Source organism: Cricetulus griseus, chromosome 3 (genome assembly GCF_003668045.3).
Source record: "Cricetulus griseus strain 17A/GY chromosome 3, alternate assembly CriGri-PICRH-1.0, whole genome shotgun sequence".
Lineage (NCBI taxonomy): Eukaryota > Metazoa > Chordata > Mammalia > Rodentia > Cricetidae > Cricetulus > Cricetulus griseus.
Window position 1 is genome coordinate 62615803 of NC_048596.1, and position 14716 is coordinate 62630518.

General features: G+C 46.5%; 1 protein-coding gene across 1 annotated transcript in view; it reads left to right on the forward strand.

Annotated features, from left to right (window-relative positions):
- Tcerg1l (transcription elongation regulator 1 like) overlaps positions 1 to 14716 on the forward strand; it is a 184161-nt gene that overhangs the window by 34603 nt on the left and 134842 nt on the right. The window contains exon 4 of the mRNA XM_027409081.2: positions 2163 to 2360. Coding sequence (XP_027264882.1) covers positions 2163 to 2360 — 198 coding nt within the window. The remainder of the gene's footprint in view (positions 1 to 2162; positions 2361 to 14716) is intronic.

The window sequence follows — 14716 nt, forward strand, 5'->3', positions numbered from 1 at the left end:
TTTCCCATGACCACATGACCCATCCCTTACGCTGTGTTGTTTAACCAAAGGAATTGAAAACATGCCCATGAAAAAGTGCATGTAAATGCTTATAGCAGCTTTGATCAGAATTGTCAAAACCTGGAAGCAACCAAGATGTTGTTATTCAGTAGACGAGTCGAAAGCAAACTGTGGTACATCCTTATAATGAAATATTACTCAGTGATAAGAAGAAATGTGTTATTGAGTCATAACAAAGACAGGAAGCAAATTGCAAAGCAGGTTGCCAAGTGGAAGAAAACAACTGAACAGGCTACAAATGATGCTTGCAATTACATGATGTTCTGAAAAAGGCCAAACTGTTATGCTTTGGGATCAGTGGTTGGTGTATGTGGGAGGAACAGAATGGGAAAGGTGGAGCAGCTGGAACTTTCCTGTTAAGAAATTCTTGTGTTGGATGCTGTGTGGATACATCCTACATCTATCAAAATTCACAGGTTATACACCAGGAAGGAGCCCACAGAAGGGATGTGTGTCAGTATGAGCTCATGGTTGGTGACATGCAGCACCCTGGGGAAGGTGGTAATGACAAGGGAACTGCCATGGGCTGGAGGGGGAGCACCGTAGCTGCTGCCTAGTTGCTCTGTAAGTGTAATTTTAAAAGACAGCGTGTGTCCCTCTTAGGGAATTTGTAAATATGGAAAGACAGGAGAGAAAATTAACCATGATTCTGCCACTTGGACACACTCACAGCCAGGACCTGCATTCGTGGTTTTTTCCCTGCTATGTATGTTTGTGTTGTTGTTTTGTTTTGTTTTTTTATCTGACTTTACGATATCCAGTACTTGCCTGATGCCTTCAGATTTGTCTCTCTCGTATGGATATCTCCCCTGAGGTCCAGATTCAACACTCTGTCCCTGAGCGTATGCAGAACTCAGCCCTATCTCCTGATTGTTGGCATACAAAAGGCATCCACACTGGGACCATGGCAGGAACTCTGAGTGGACCTCCTGGGCATCTGATCCTGCCCACCATTCTGCACCAAACCTCATTATCCATACCTGCTTAGCCTGACGTCATCCTCAGCCAACCCCATCTCCTCCACACCCCATCCCATCCACACTTCCCTGCTCCCCTCTGCTTCCCAGCTTCCTCCGAGCTCCCATATCCTGTGGGCAGCATCTGTCCCAGAACTCTTATACTTGCCTGAGCTTCTTCCCAGTGGCCAGCACGCCTCACTCTCCCATTCTAGAATGATTGAGCCCATGTGTCCTCATCTCACTAAAGGTCAACCTGCCAAAAACTGAGACACACTCACCAGTTCTTCACCCCCTTGACTTAAACCCATCATCTTATACCATAAAACCGATAGATGAGATGTGGGTCAATCATATACTTCCTTTCTCCTGAAAGCAGGCCTTCCGACTGCTCATTGATTAGCATCCTGTCAGTTCCCAAAGACAACTGATTTTATGGCTCTATGGTAGATGTTTAAAAGTGAGTTTGCAGCCTAAATTACTTACTCTCTGTAGCGTTGGTATCCTTCCTTGATTCTGTGTTTGGAACATCTGGGAGAGCCTGAGTGGATGCTTATTTTCCATGGGTGGTCAGTATCCTGAGCCCCAGTGCTCTGGGAACCCCTCTGGCCCTGGCCTAAAACCAGCCAGCCCTTTTTTGTTTTGTTTTTCCCAGGGTTTCTCTGTGTAGCTTTGGAGCCTGTCCTGGAACTAGCTCTGTAGACCAGACTGGCCTTGAACTCACAGAGATCCTCCTGCCTCTGCCTCCTGAATGCTGGGGTAAAGGTGAGTGCCACCACTGCCCAGCACATCCATTTCTTTCTTTAGAGCCTCCCCACCCTGATTCTCTCGGCGCCCTCCCTCTGCCATGTTAGGCTTCAGCACAATCCTCATGGTCACTTCAAATGACCTACACACATGTATAGTACAGTGACACTATTTTCCTTTACAGTGTGCATGTCCTGGATCCTTTTTGGTGACTTCAGAAGGGTGACACTCTAAGCATCACACAGTGACATGTGTGCTGAGTGACAAGATTCATTCTGGGGACATTGCTAACCAGTCCACGACATCAATAAAGGGGCAGTGCTACTCTTACATTTTGAGAGTATTGTTATCTGAAATGGAAGTGTGTCGAATGTGCTAACCCTGGTCTCTCTTCCACAGGTGGTTGCCATAACAGCCTTAAGCCAATCAGCAGCGGTCCCACCATCACCATTACTGCTGCCGCTGCTACTGCAGCTGCTGCCATGGTCTCTGTGGACCCTGAGGAACTCCGGGGCCTGTCCCCTTCCATTGTGCAGCCCTGCCATTTCCTGACGTTGACCCCCATCAGAATTCCGCTCCGGACTGCTCCATTCTCAGGTAGGAACAGTGCGCTATCTGGAAGGGTCATAAATTGTTCCCAGAATCCATCTGGGGAAGCAGGGCCAGCTGGGCCCAGGAGCTCAGGATCTTGGTCACTGTTTCCCATCTCTGGACACATACTGTGGATTGCTGGAGGTCAGTTCCAGGAGGGGCATCCAGTTAGGGTTGTGTAGGGTTTGCTTGATGCCAAAATGCATGTGAACTCCATGGAGCATGGTTTGAGTGTGCCTATGTGTCTTTTTGGTATGTACATGTGAAGAGACAAGACCCCTTTACAACTTGTATAGGTACTGAAGGACCCCCAAGACCTTATGTGGCACAGGTTGGAGAGCAAGGGAGGGTCACCCAAGAAGCATCGACTGACATAGCTAGTGATACACCAGGTCCCATTGTTGAGATGCACATGGCTCTCCTTAGTCCTGTGTGGGATTGGAGATAGTTCCTCTGTGTGTGTGGAAAATCCTGCCCATAAGGCAGGGGTGGATACAAGAGGTATAATGCCCACTGAACCATTGGTGCTCAGGGTACTGGACCTTTTTGAAGAATTGGAAAGGATGAACTTGAGCTTCTTGGCATCCTCTGGCGCATAGATTCAGAGATGTGTACTCCTGAGTTGAGGAATGGATCCTGGACTGGCCACATTGTCTGCTGTTGTCCACATGATGTGCTTACTGCTCCCTGTGTTGTTTTTGTTGACTGGTTTCAGTGCGCATCATGTCCCTCTGCAGTGCTGGTTTCTTCAAACGTGATAGCAATGTCAACTTAGAATCTTCTATCCCTGAGTTTTGGTTGCTTTAGTAAGTTGGTTATGTACTGTGGTAGAGCTTGCACAGAAAGTCTGCAGGAGACAGGTTGCTACGTGCTGAGCATCCTGCATCAACAAATCCAAAGCCAGAAACTCTCAGCACTGATTAGATGCCACAGGTGGGAAAATTCTGCTTTGGAAATCTTTGCTTATGCATGAAATTGTTAAAAATGTTATATAAAATAAACTCAAGCCTGTGTATATATTATAGAAAATGAATAAATTCATATTTAGACTTGATGTCTTCATGTATATGTAAATATTTCAAAATCTTGAAATATTCCAGAACCAATACAGTTTGCATCCCAAGCACTTTGGATCAGGGATGTTTAGCATGTCATTAATTGCTACATTCTCAGCAATAGGAATCATATCACTAGATGAGACACATGTGCACATGCATGCACATGCAAATACATGTATAGGCATGTATACTGCACATACATGCACATACATGCATATGCATACACACACACACACACACACACACACACACACACACACACACACACACACACTCATGAATATGCACAGCCACACAATACATACAAGACAAAGGTAAATATCACATGTTCCAATTTTTTAGTGTGATTTTCCTTCTGGCGACACTAATGTGGTCCTCTTCAATTAGACCTTTGGCCTCTGTATTCCTCTACCAGCCTAATGGATTACCTAACCAGTAGCATACTGTATTATGCAGGATGAAATTGGCATTCCATTTCAGTGTGCTAGTGAACTCTCGTTTAGATGTGATGGGAACAAGCCCTTGGGCAATCTGTGTTTGAAGCCCACATTCCTGCTGTGTGAAGCCATGGGCTTTTAAACCCCCTCAAACCACAAATCCACTGATGCTTATGAACATTTATCTTAGACCCAGACACTGTTCTGCCAGTTGACTTCCCTTTCCAGGTCTAGTGAAATCCAGGGATGGCCAAGACAGGGCTTCTTTGGGAGGTGTGGTCATCTGGTTGTGTTGGACTGGGTCTCTTCCTTAGTTGGGTGCAGAAGGTCATTGAGGGGTGTTGGGTACAGTTCTGGTGAAAAGCCATATCAAGTGTCTTTTGAGCTTCTAAAAGGAGCTAGAAGGATGCACAACTTGCCATTGTTCTGGGTGGTTTTTTTTATGTCAACTTGACAGATGCTCAGGTCATTTTAAAGAGGAAACTTCACTTGAGAAAATGTCCCTACCAGATTGGTCTGTAGGCGATGCATTTTCTTGATTAGTGTAGGAGGTCTCAGTTCACTGTGGACAGTGCCACTCATGGGCTTCTGGTCCTGGGTGCCATAAGAAAGCAGGCTGAGCAAGCTGGTATGCAGCACCCTTTCATGGTTTCTGCCTCAGTTCCTGCCCTGACTCCTTTGATGATGGACTGTAACCTGGGAGTTTAAGCATGAATAAACCTTTTTTTTCCCTCCAGGTTACTTTTGTTCACAGTGTTTTTATCACAGCATCAGAAACCCTAATTAAGACACCCATTATGCTGTAGGCCTGTTTCTAAGCCACTTTGAGGAGCTCATGGAATGAGTGAAGGAACGGACTCTTCAGGGACCAATTTTTGGGAGGAATTCCTGACACCCCTGCAAATGATGAACCAGGCTCAGAAAGAGGACAGAGGCCTTAAGGGTTTGGGTGTGGAGTGAATTGGAGGAGTCAGGCTTAGATGGACAGAGAAGGCAGGTCTGATTCAGCATGTCCCTTATGCAAGCTTATATGAAGCCTGTGGTCCTTGGTATATCTGCAGAGAGCAAACTGTTCATAATGGAAGGGTAACTCCTATTTCAGATGATGAGCCTGACTGCTGCTTGATGTAAAAAGCCAGATGCCTCAGAGGCTTCATACAGTTTGGGTTAATGAGGCTCAACTGAGGACAATTTTGCCTCTTAGGGATAGCATACAACCACTGGAGATGGATTTTGGTTATGTCAGCATGCGGGTGGAGGCTGGGTCCTGCAATCCTTATCTGTCCCAAGTTCTATCTTCATATAAAACCCCTAGTTTAAATTATAATACTACTTAACAAACTGTGAGACCTTGTACTGGGACAGCATGGGTAAGCTTGGCTGGGCAGGAGGACAGTGGGTTTTTTTTTTTTTTTTGTGTGTGTGTGTGTGTGTGTGTGTGTGTTCTGTAAGCTGAAGCACCAGAGTCTGCAGCCCTGGTGTGTGGAGTTCTCAACCCATACTCCAAGAGCCAGGGGCCAACTCCAATCTCATTTCTAATGCAGTTGTCTCCTTCAATGTGTAATGTACATAGCCAAAGTCTGTGGTTGCTCTCCACAGGCAACCTACCTGTGGGACTTGTCCATTTTCTGGACTATGTGTCTGCCATCAGAAAGCTGTGTTTTTCTTTCCTGTATCCCTCCATATGAAGAATAGGACTTGGATCTGTTGACTCAGCAACATCCCTGATCCAGCACCCTGTTGGGTTCTTGTTGAGTCAAGAAGAGATGTTCTGTCCATTTCTGGCATCTAGTGCTGTTGTTTGCCCACCTGTCCCTGAATCCCACTTGGAGCAGAGGGCAGCAGGCTCGTTTGGAGACATGTCTGTTCTGCTGACAGTGCAGGCATGCAGGCTGGTGGCTGCAGGAGCCACTAAGGAAAGGAGAGCAGAGCAGACAGATTTTAGCTCCATGGGGTCTCAGATTGTAGAAGAAACCTATTAGGGGAAGAGCTCCTAGCCATCACATCTATATCTCAATGTTAGGAGGATGGGCTGGGTGTCAAGGACAGGAGGAGAGGTAGAGGATGTGAATCAGGGCAGGCATGCCTCCCTGGTGTTTCTAGAATGGGCTGTCGTGGTCTGCAGTCACCGGACCACAGTTCTGCTCAGACCTTTTCTAGGACAAGTGAGCCAGGTACCGGATACCCTCCCTATCAGACGAAGAATCTGACATGGATTTGCTTCTAAGAATGAGAGTTTAGTTTTAAAGTGTGGCCCACCATTTCCAAGGCTCTCAAGTGAGGAAGGTGAAATGGGAGCATGGAGACACTATCTCTAGTATTGCCAATTACGATCAGATACAAATATTAAAAAGCACCATCTGCCTCAGAGACCATTTGCCACCTGTTCTCTCGCTTCCACGACTATTTATGGGTTTAAATTTAGCATGCTGTCTTGCCACAGAACAGCTGGGCAGTGACGATTTTCTTTGTCTCCCAGTGACTTGCCAGCCAAGCCACATACCAAGTCCAAGACATATCAGGGCGTCAGTGTTGCCCGTGGCCTTTCAAATGCTGGCAGCTCTCTCATTAGAGAAGTCTACAGCTGCTAGGCTACCTCTGACTCAGAGAGCCAACCGCTTGGGGGTAAAGTTGGCCCCTCTTTTATTTTATTATTTTTTTAAGCACACGAATTATTCCTTCCTCTACTATAATAAAAAAGTGTCATAATGCATATAGCAGTTTTAGATATTTCCAGAGACAAAAATTCAGAAGCCTTGTAGCAATATAGTTACTGATATCCCCAAACACCTAGAGGTCGCCCTGCCTGAGGGGCTCATGATTGAATGTAAACAAGCAAGCAGAAGGTGCTCCGTATTTATTATCTCTGATGGGGAGCTCTATAAGAATGCCCTGAGCATGCATTCCTACACTAAGCAGTGGGTGGGGAGCAAAACTGCCTCTGTGGGGAATCCTGTTGCTGGGACCTCAAAGTGAGGACTGCTTGCACACGGAGTCCTTCCTGCCAGATTGCTCCCCTTTGACCACCATCCCACAGAACCTTCCAGTCGAACTTCCTTCCCCAGGAATGCACACACTTTGGGGTCTACATTTGCAGTCTCCACCGTGCTCTCCTGCCCACTCTCTCTGGAAACTAGAAATATAGTCTCACCTTAAAGGACTCTAGTGCTGGAGACGACTGCCTCCCGTAAAGGGGGCCGGCAGGACACAGCCATGGGTCTCTATTCACCTGTCCCCTCCCACTCCAGAGGTAATGAACTCTTGCAGGCCTTCCTCTGCAGCCTGTGAAATGCCTTCCCTACTTGCAAATGTGTCATTGCTGTGCAGGTGCGTGCTGCCTAGTGGGGCCCTGCTGCATTTAACAGAAACAAGCCACACTTACACATTCTTTTGTGACTGTTTTTGCATGTGGTCCTCAGTGTGCCCCTCAAGCTCATGCTTGCAGACCACCTGTTCACAAAGGTTGCAGAGATGCCCCATGCTTGTGACTGGGGGACAGGGTGGGGTACTTCTGGAAATGCCACCAAACACTCTCACCTTGCTTTCTTTCCCTGACTCTGCCGTTATCTCTCCCAAGAGCCTTTTCCAGGTCTCTAGAGATGGTCCATCCACCATCAGTATTCCCATGGCCTCATTTTGGGCAGTAACTCCTCCAGCTTCATGTTTTCTGTCTCCATGGGTTCCTGTGCTTTCTGTAACAAATCTCAATATTTTATGTGTGTTATACAGGAGACAGAACCCTATATCTTTCCTAGTCTTCCAGTAAGTAATCTGATCACAGGGTACCTCAAAGCAGTAATACCTCCATATGCCCAGCCACTGGCTCAATAGCTCAGGCTGGAACCCTGCCCCAATCTTAGAGCACTCTCTCTCTGTGGCCAGCTTGGGATATTGCCCTCTCTTGTACTGTTCCCTCCTTGCCTGGGTCCTCAAGCACAGCAAGCCCTTGGCTGCCTCAGGGCTCTCGCACTGGCCATTCCCCATGTGAATGTTCTTCTGTCAGCCTCCCAGAGCCTAATATGGCTGGTTGTCCACCACTGAGACAATGGTGGTTAGGGAGGTGGCCCAAGGCCCCCATGTCTGTAGGATGTGCTGGAATAATTGCCTTCTCTTCATTGTGTGCTGACTTTGGGCCATTTACTGTGGCCTGGAATGATCTTTGGTGTCTATCTGTTGCTATTTTTTCTTCCCTGATTGGAATGTCAGGTTTACACATGTCGCTTTCCACTAGGTAGATCCAAGTTTGAAGAGCTGTCTGTCAGTAGCTCTCTGCTGAATGGACACAGTTAAGGTCTTTCACTGCCTAGTAGCTGGTGTATACATTGAGTGCTTAGCAGAGAGACCCTGGGTTGGGGACAGCATTGCTCTGTTTTCTGTAGGACAGTGATGAGGGGTACCCTCCTAAGATGATGTCTATTTCCACTTGGGACTGCTTCTGAAATGAGTGATACTAGAATCAGGGACACTAGCTTTGAGCCATGGTGGTCCTGGGCATGGTAGAGTCCAAGCTCTCACCACAGAGATGGGCTCAGTGACAGCTCTGATTAGGTCAGGAGGAAAGCAAAACTGTTAGTGAGGCCTTCTAAACAAGGCATGCTCCCTGTTCTCATAAGCTCTGAATTCCTAGAATCCAAAATGTTCAGCTGAAAGTATCAAGGGACTCGGGCAGTCAAATAGAGACCCATCCCTAAGCCCTGTGCCCATGGAAAGTTGGTGGCCAACATTCAGCTGGCTTTCAAGTATCTATGGAGCCTTTCTATGACATCCAATGTCCTACACCAACCATAATTCATACCCAATGTCAGGACCTTTGTGCCAACCTGATGGCTGGGCTGATTTAATGAGAGGACAATGGTCTTGGAGGCAGCTCATGCATGCTATAAAGTGTCAAAGCTCCCTGGAGCCTGATGATGGACCACCTGCAGGGAAAGGTGGATGTCACCCTGATGAGATCCTGGGTAGATTCTGTACAAAGGGCTGACTCCCTCTTGTGGCCATGCAGATGCTCTTCCCTTGTGCATTCCAGTGTTTCTACTCTCTGAGGGAAACTAATGTACTCAGTATCTGAGTTTCAAAAACAAAATCTTGAAATATAAAATTAACCACTTTTCATCTTGTTTTGTGCAGTTCTGGCATTTGGTATGTCTGCAGTGTCCATTTATAAGTGAGTACATACCATGTTTGCCTTTCTGGGTATGGGTTACCTCACTCAGGATGATCTTTTCCAGTTCCATCCATTTGCCTGCAAATTTTGTGATGTCAGTTTTTTAACAGCTCAGTAATACTCTGTTGTGTAAATGCAACATATTGTCTTTATCCCTTATTTGGTTGTAGGACATCTAGGCTCTTTCCAGTTTCTGGTTTTTATGAATAAAGCTGCAGTGAACATGGTTGAGCAAGTGTCCTTAAGTTAGGATTAGTTAGCTGGGTCTTGAGGTAGATCAATTCCCAATTTTCTGAAGAACCACAATTTTAATTTTCACAGTGGCTGTACACATTAGCACTCCCACCAGCAATGGAGGAGTGTTCGTTCCCCTTGCTCCACATCTCTGATAACACGGGCTGCCACTCGTGTAATCTCTGAGCTTATCAGAGGTTCTGTCTTACCATTTTACTATCTGTATTTAAACCATGTGACCTGTTATGGGATACATAGATAGTGGAAAGATTACTGTAGCTAAACAACTGGGCATCTACCTCTCATACTGGTACTTATTTCTCCATCACAAGACCAGCTACCATCTTCTTGAATGATAAGCTCATATTATACATTTGCTGTTTAAAGGTTTATTTCTTTATCTTCCTGTATGTATGTGAGCCTGTGTAAGCTTATATGTACCACATGTGTGCAGGAGCACTCAGATACCAGAAGAAGCCATTGGATTCCCCAGAACCTCAACTATGAGCATTTGTGAGCCACTTGTGGATGCTGGGAACCTAATTCACATCCTCAGCAAGAACAATAAGCACTCAAAAGTACTGAGCCATCTCTTTAGCCTCACACTTGATCTTTAAACTTGATCCTGCATAAAGCCGCTGTTAATGCTCCCTCTCTCTCTCTCTCTCTCTCTCTCTCTGTTTTGATTATTTTTTTCCATATTTCTCATGTGATAATGCCACACAACACCTTTCTATCTGGGCCTTGTTTATTTTATCTGGTACATTGTCTTCTGTGTACATACACATGAGCTTCTTTAGTCATTCATTGAACACCTTGTCACAACATTTTGACTGTTGGGAACAATGCTACCAGGAACACAGATTTCTTTACAAGGTGACCACTGTATTCCTTTAGGTGTACATCCAGAAAAGAGAAAGCTGGGTCATATGGTAGTTCTTTTTTTAACTTCTTCAGAACTCTCCATGCTGTTGTGCTTGATGGCCACATGTTCTGTTCATGCCATCAGTGAGCAAGACTTCTGTTCATGCCATCAGTGAGCAAGACTTCTGTTCATGCCATCAGTGAGCAAGGGTGCCCTTTGCTCCACACGGAGCTGGTGTACTCTCTTCTCCATCAATGCCACCTTATCAGGCTACTCTATCTCTCAGTAGTCTTGATCTGCAGTCCCTTATAGTGGGAGAGTCTGCCCGTCTTTGCCCTTACCTGCTGGCCATTCAAGGGCCTCCAGTGTTAAGCAGTCTATTCTCTCCCACTCCTTCATAAATTCTTATCTATGCCTTCTTGAAATTAGCTTATTAGTACTTTAATTTTTTATGTTAATGCCTACTGCATATGCAGTCTTCACAAATTTCCCCTAACCCACAGGCTTGTTTTTCATTTTGTTGATTGTTTTCTTTTTAGCAGATGTTAGCGGAAGGAGGGAGAAGATTGGGGTTTTAGTGAGAGGCTCTGGCAGCCCTCAGTGAGGTGGTCCAAAGAGCAAAGATGGCTCTACCTTTATTCAACTGAAGAGTGAGATGCCAGAGCACAGAACAAAATGTTTGAGAGTCTTAACCAGGGCCTTGGAGAGCATGAGGACCTTAGCCCAGGCTTGATCCTTCTGCAGCATCTGGAAAGCTGTGCAGGCAATCTGTCCTTCCCGTAGACTCCTAACCTTCTGGTCATGTTTGTACCTGAGCCAGTGGACTTAAGGGAGCTCACCCCAGGGCTCCAGTCTGTCCAGAGCAGAGGCTGGATTTCTCTAGAAATTCCTTGAAACATAAGTGGAAACTGATAAGAAAGAATGGAAAAGGATGTGCTCAAAAGTTTCCGGCTTCCTGCAAGCAAATGGATTCAGGCTGCTCAGGGGATTCAACCCCCTGCCTTGACCTCCCTGTCAAAGTGGATTCTGTCTTCACATTTTCATTGTTTTTTTAGTCCTAAGAACTTGGGGTGGTTCAGTAAGGACAGTGTGCCAGTTTGACACCCATGGCCCTGAGCTCAGAGAATAAAGTTCTGGGGTTCATGGATGCCCCCCCCCCCCGCACCTTGCTGTTGTCATTACGAGCGGTGACAGTGGGTCCGGATTAGCTTCTCACCTGCCTGTAGTTTTGAGCTTTGACACTTCCCTTTGCCTCTCCCCAGCTCAAGTCCAAACCTGGTTCTGATTGACAGAACAGCCTGGAATACATGCAGAGTGTCAGACTAGCTTTGGAGACAGCTTAGGCCACCTGCCCTGTCACAGCTGTGACGGGCTCCTGGTGAGGATGGCCTCCAGGTCAGCAGTTGGTGAACTGTCAGCGTCTCTTCTGGCTGATGATTTCTTTCCCATTCTGTCATTGATTCCCCCGGTATCTCTATGTGATAAGTTCTCATTTGCACACAGTGGAAAGAGTGAAGAAGCACAGATCAAAAAATTAAAATGGTCTCTCTCTACTCCATCCATCTAAGGTGAGTTCAGGTGTCCCCTTCAGCATAGGCAGCACATGAGTGACAGGTAGGGTGTGTTCTCCTTAGATATTGCCTTTATCTTTCATCTTTATGATGGCTTATTGTCAGCTTCATGGGGTCTGGACTCTCATAGAGGGATTAGTGAGCCTCAGGCCACACTGTCTGTCTGTGAGGGATCATATTGATTAGGTCACTTGAGGTGGGTGGTGTTTAGCTCCTCTGCTTCCTGCTTGTGGCTGTAATGTGACCAGCTGCTTCAACCCCCTGCCTTGACCTCCCTGTCAAAGTGGATTCTGTCTTCACCTGTGAGTGGAAATAAGCCCTTTCTCCCTTGAATTGCTTTGTCACGGCTTTTTATCACAACACCAGGAAAACAAACTAAGGCCGCTTCTTTAGAATGATGGGCTGTAGACTTCAACAAGAAGTCCACACAGTCAGCCTGCACTGTGGTCCTCCTGGATGTCTGTAGAAAAACGTGGCACACAGGAAGAGGTGGGCTCTGGTGGGCTGTCTCAGCCTTGCCCATCCCTCATCTGCCCCATTATCAACCACATGGCCAATGTCCTTGTATTTCTGTTGCTGTGATAAAATACCATAGTCAGTGATCTATTGCTGTTCAGAACACCATGCCCACAGCAACTCTTATAAAGGAAAATGTTTAATTGGGCTTGCATTTCAGAGGCTTAGTGCATTATCATTGTGGCATGAAGCATGGTGGTGCTCAGGCAGAAATGGTAGCTGAGAGTTCTACATCTGGGTCAGCAGGCAGCAGGAAGAGAGAGAGCCACTGGGCCTGGCTCGAACATTTGAAACCCCAAAGCCCACCCCCAGTGACACATTTCTTTCAGCAAAGCCACACCTACTCCAACAAGGTCACACCTTCTAATGATTAAGCATTAAAACCTATGAGCCTATGGGAACCATTCTTATTCAAACCACCACACCAAGGCAAGTTATAGAAAGAAGGCTTATAACTCAAGAAGCATAAGTGTTCATCACCATCATGGCAGGGTGACATGGCAGTAGGTTACAGGAACAACAGCTGAAAGCTCGTATCTCCACCTGAAAACAGAAGACAGAGAGAATTACCTCTAAATGGGATTCTTTTAAACCTCCAAGCCTGTCCTCAAAGAATAAGATCACACTTGCAATTCCTCCCTACATAGACACCTAGTGGGGACTAAGTATTCAAATGCCTGAGACTATGAGAGGTATCACATTCAAGTCACCACGGTCCTGTTGCTTTCCCAGAGTCTCCACCTTGTGAAACTGGAGTGCGTTCCCTGTTTCAGGGTGCTCAGTGGGTGTGGAATGTCTATATAAGCAGAGCCATCCTTGTGCAGGGAGGCTTCTGTTTGACCCAGTCCTCTGAGAAAGTGACAGGCATTGTTTTCCTAGGTTCTTACTTGCCAGTGTGAATGCTTCTGCTTCCTGTGATAGTTTGAGAGAGAGAGGCCAGGATTTGAGGCTGCTTGTGTGAAGAGCCATTGTGTGTACACTGGCATACGGGTGCCGCCCTGAGCCAAGCTGAGGTAGGGGAGGCAGCAGGACAGAACCATTTTGTGCTTCAACTGTGGCCCTGCAACCATATGGCTGAGTGTACAGAAATGAGGAAAGTGATGCCTGAGGCTCTTCCAGAAAAAGCTGAGAGTGTGACAGGCACCAAAAGAACAGATACACGTCTACTTCCAGAACCTGGTGTGCTTGTGTCTATGGAGGGAGTGGTCATCCTTAGGTGGCTGTATACAACACCAAGGACCTGAGTGGAAGCTGTCTTCTGGAGTCTGGAAAGACCATATGCTGGTGAAACCATCCATGCCTTTCAAGAGCCCCTGCCTTCCTGTGTTCCTTCCTCAGATTGAGTTGTGTCTGCTAATGGGCCAGAACAGTGCTTTTACATCTGTTTAAGATGATGGGCTTTTCTGCAGGAAAAATATATATCGAGAAATCTGACTGTTCTTTGATAAGCACTTTCTTTCCTTGTCTGCTCTGAAAGTCAGCCAGCCACTCACCACTCATGAGCCCTTGCTGGGTCAGAGTCTGGATAATCTAAAGTGAGGGCAGGGAGGCCACCTCTTCCCAGGACACAGTATCTATCAATGGGCCAGGCCACTAGCCCTGATCCTCCCTGGGTGTATCCCTAGTTCTATCAAGAGCTGGCCTGGGGGAATGATTAGGAGCTGAGAGCAAACAAAGCCTCTTCTGGGCACTTACTGGCAGTAGGCTCAGTCCTGCTGGGGACTTGGGCAAGTCTTAATGTCTGTCTGAAAGAGCCTCGCTCTAAGATCCACGGAGACACTCTTTCCTCTTGTGTGTCACTCTGATCAGGAAGGATGCATTGATTCCTGGGCAATCTGGGCTCTGTTCACATGGACCAGAGTGGCATTTCTGACCCTGATTCTTCCTGTGGATGTCAACTCCCTCTCCCTTCCTTAAACATGAGTCCTCCAAATAAGATGTGCATACTTGCCAATCAAAAAATCTCTCTCCTCCTAATTTCTTTTGGACTCAGTTCTGGCAAACTTTGACCTTTCCACAACCTGGAAACTGCTCCTGTCATGGTCACCAGCATCTTGTGTTTTCCCATTTCTGAAAGGTGCATTTCCTGTGCTACTATTATGGACTCTTTGTCAGCGTTTGTCACTTTCTTCATCCCCCTTCCCCACACCATGCCTGGTCAGGTTAGTCCCATTTTGCTGTATGTAGTACCCCATGTCCTGAGCTTTTTCCTCTCTTGTCTCTAAGTGAGCCGACGAGGCTCAGTCCTGAGGTCTACTTTCCCAGCCCATACTTTACTACCACAATTCATCTGTCAAAACCACCCAGTCTCATAGCTTCAGTCATGGCCCCACAAATTCTGCTCAGCCTGACCACTTCTCTGACTACTCCAGACCGGCATGCCAAGATGTCTGTGTGACATTCCCACTTGCATATTTAATGTCCACATTGCATCAAATGGATCCCAAACTGCATTCAAACATCTTTATAATTTTATTGAGTAAGCTATAATTTTTATTGTACTCATTTTTTCTCAGG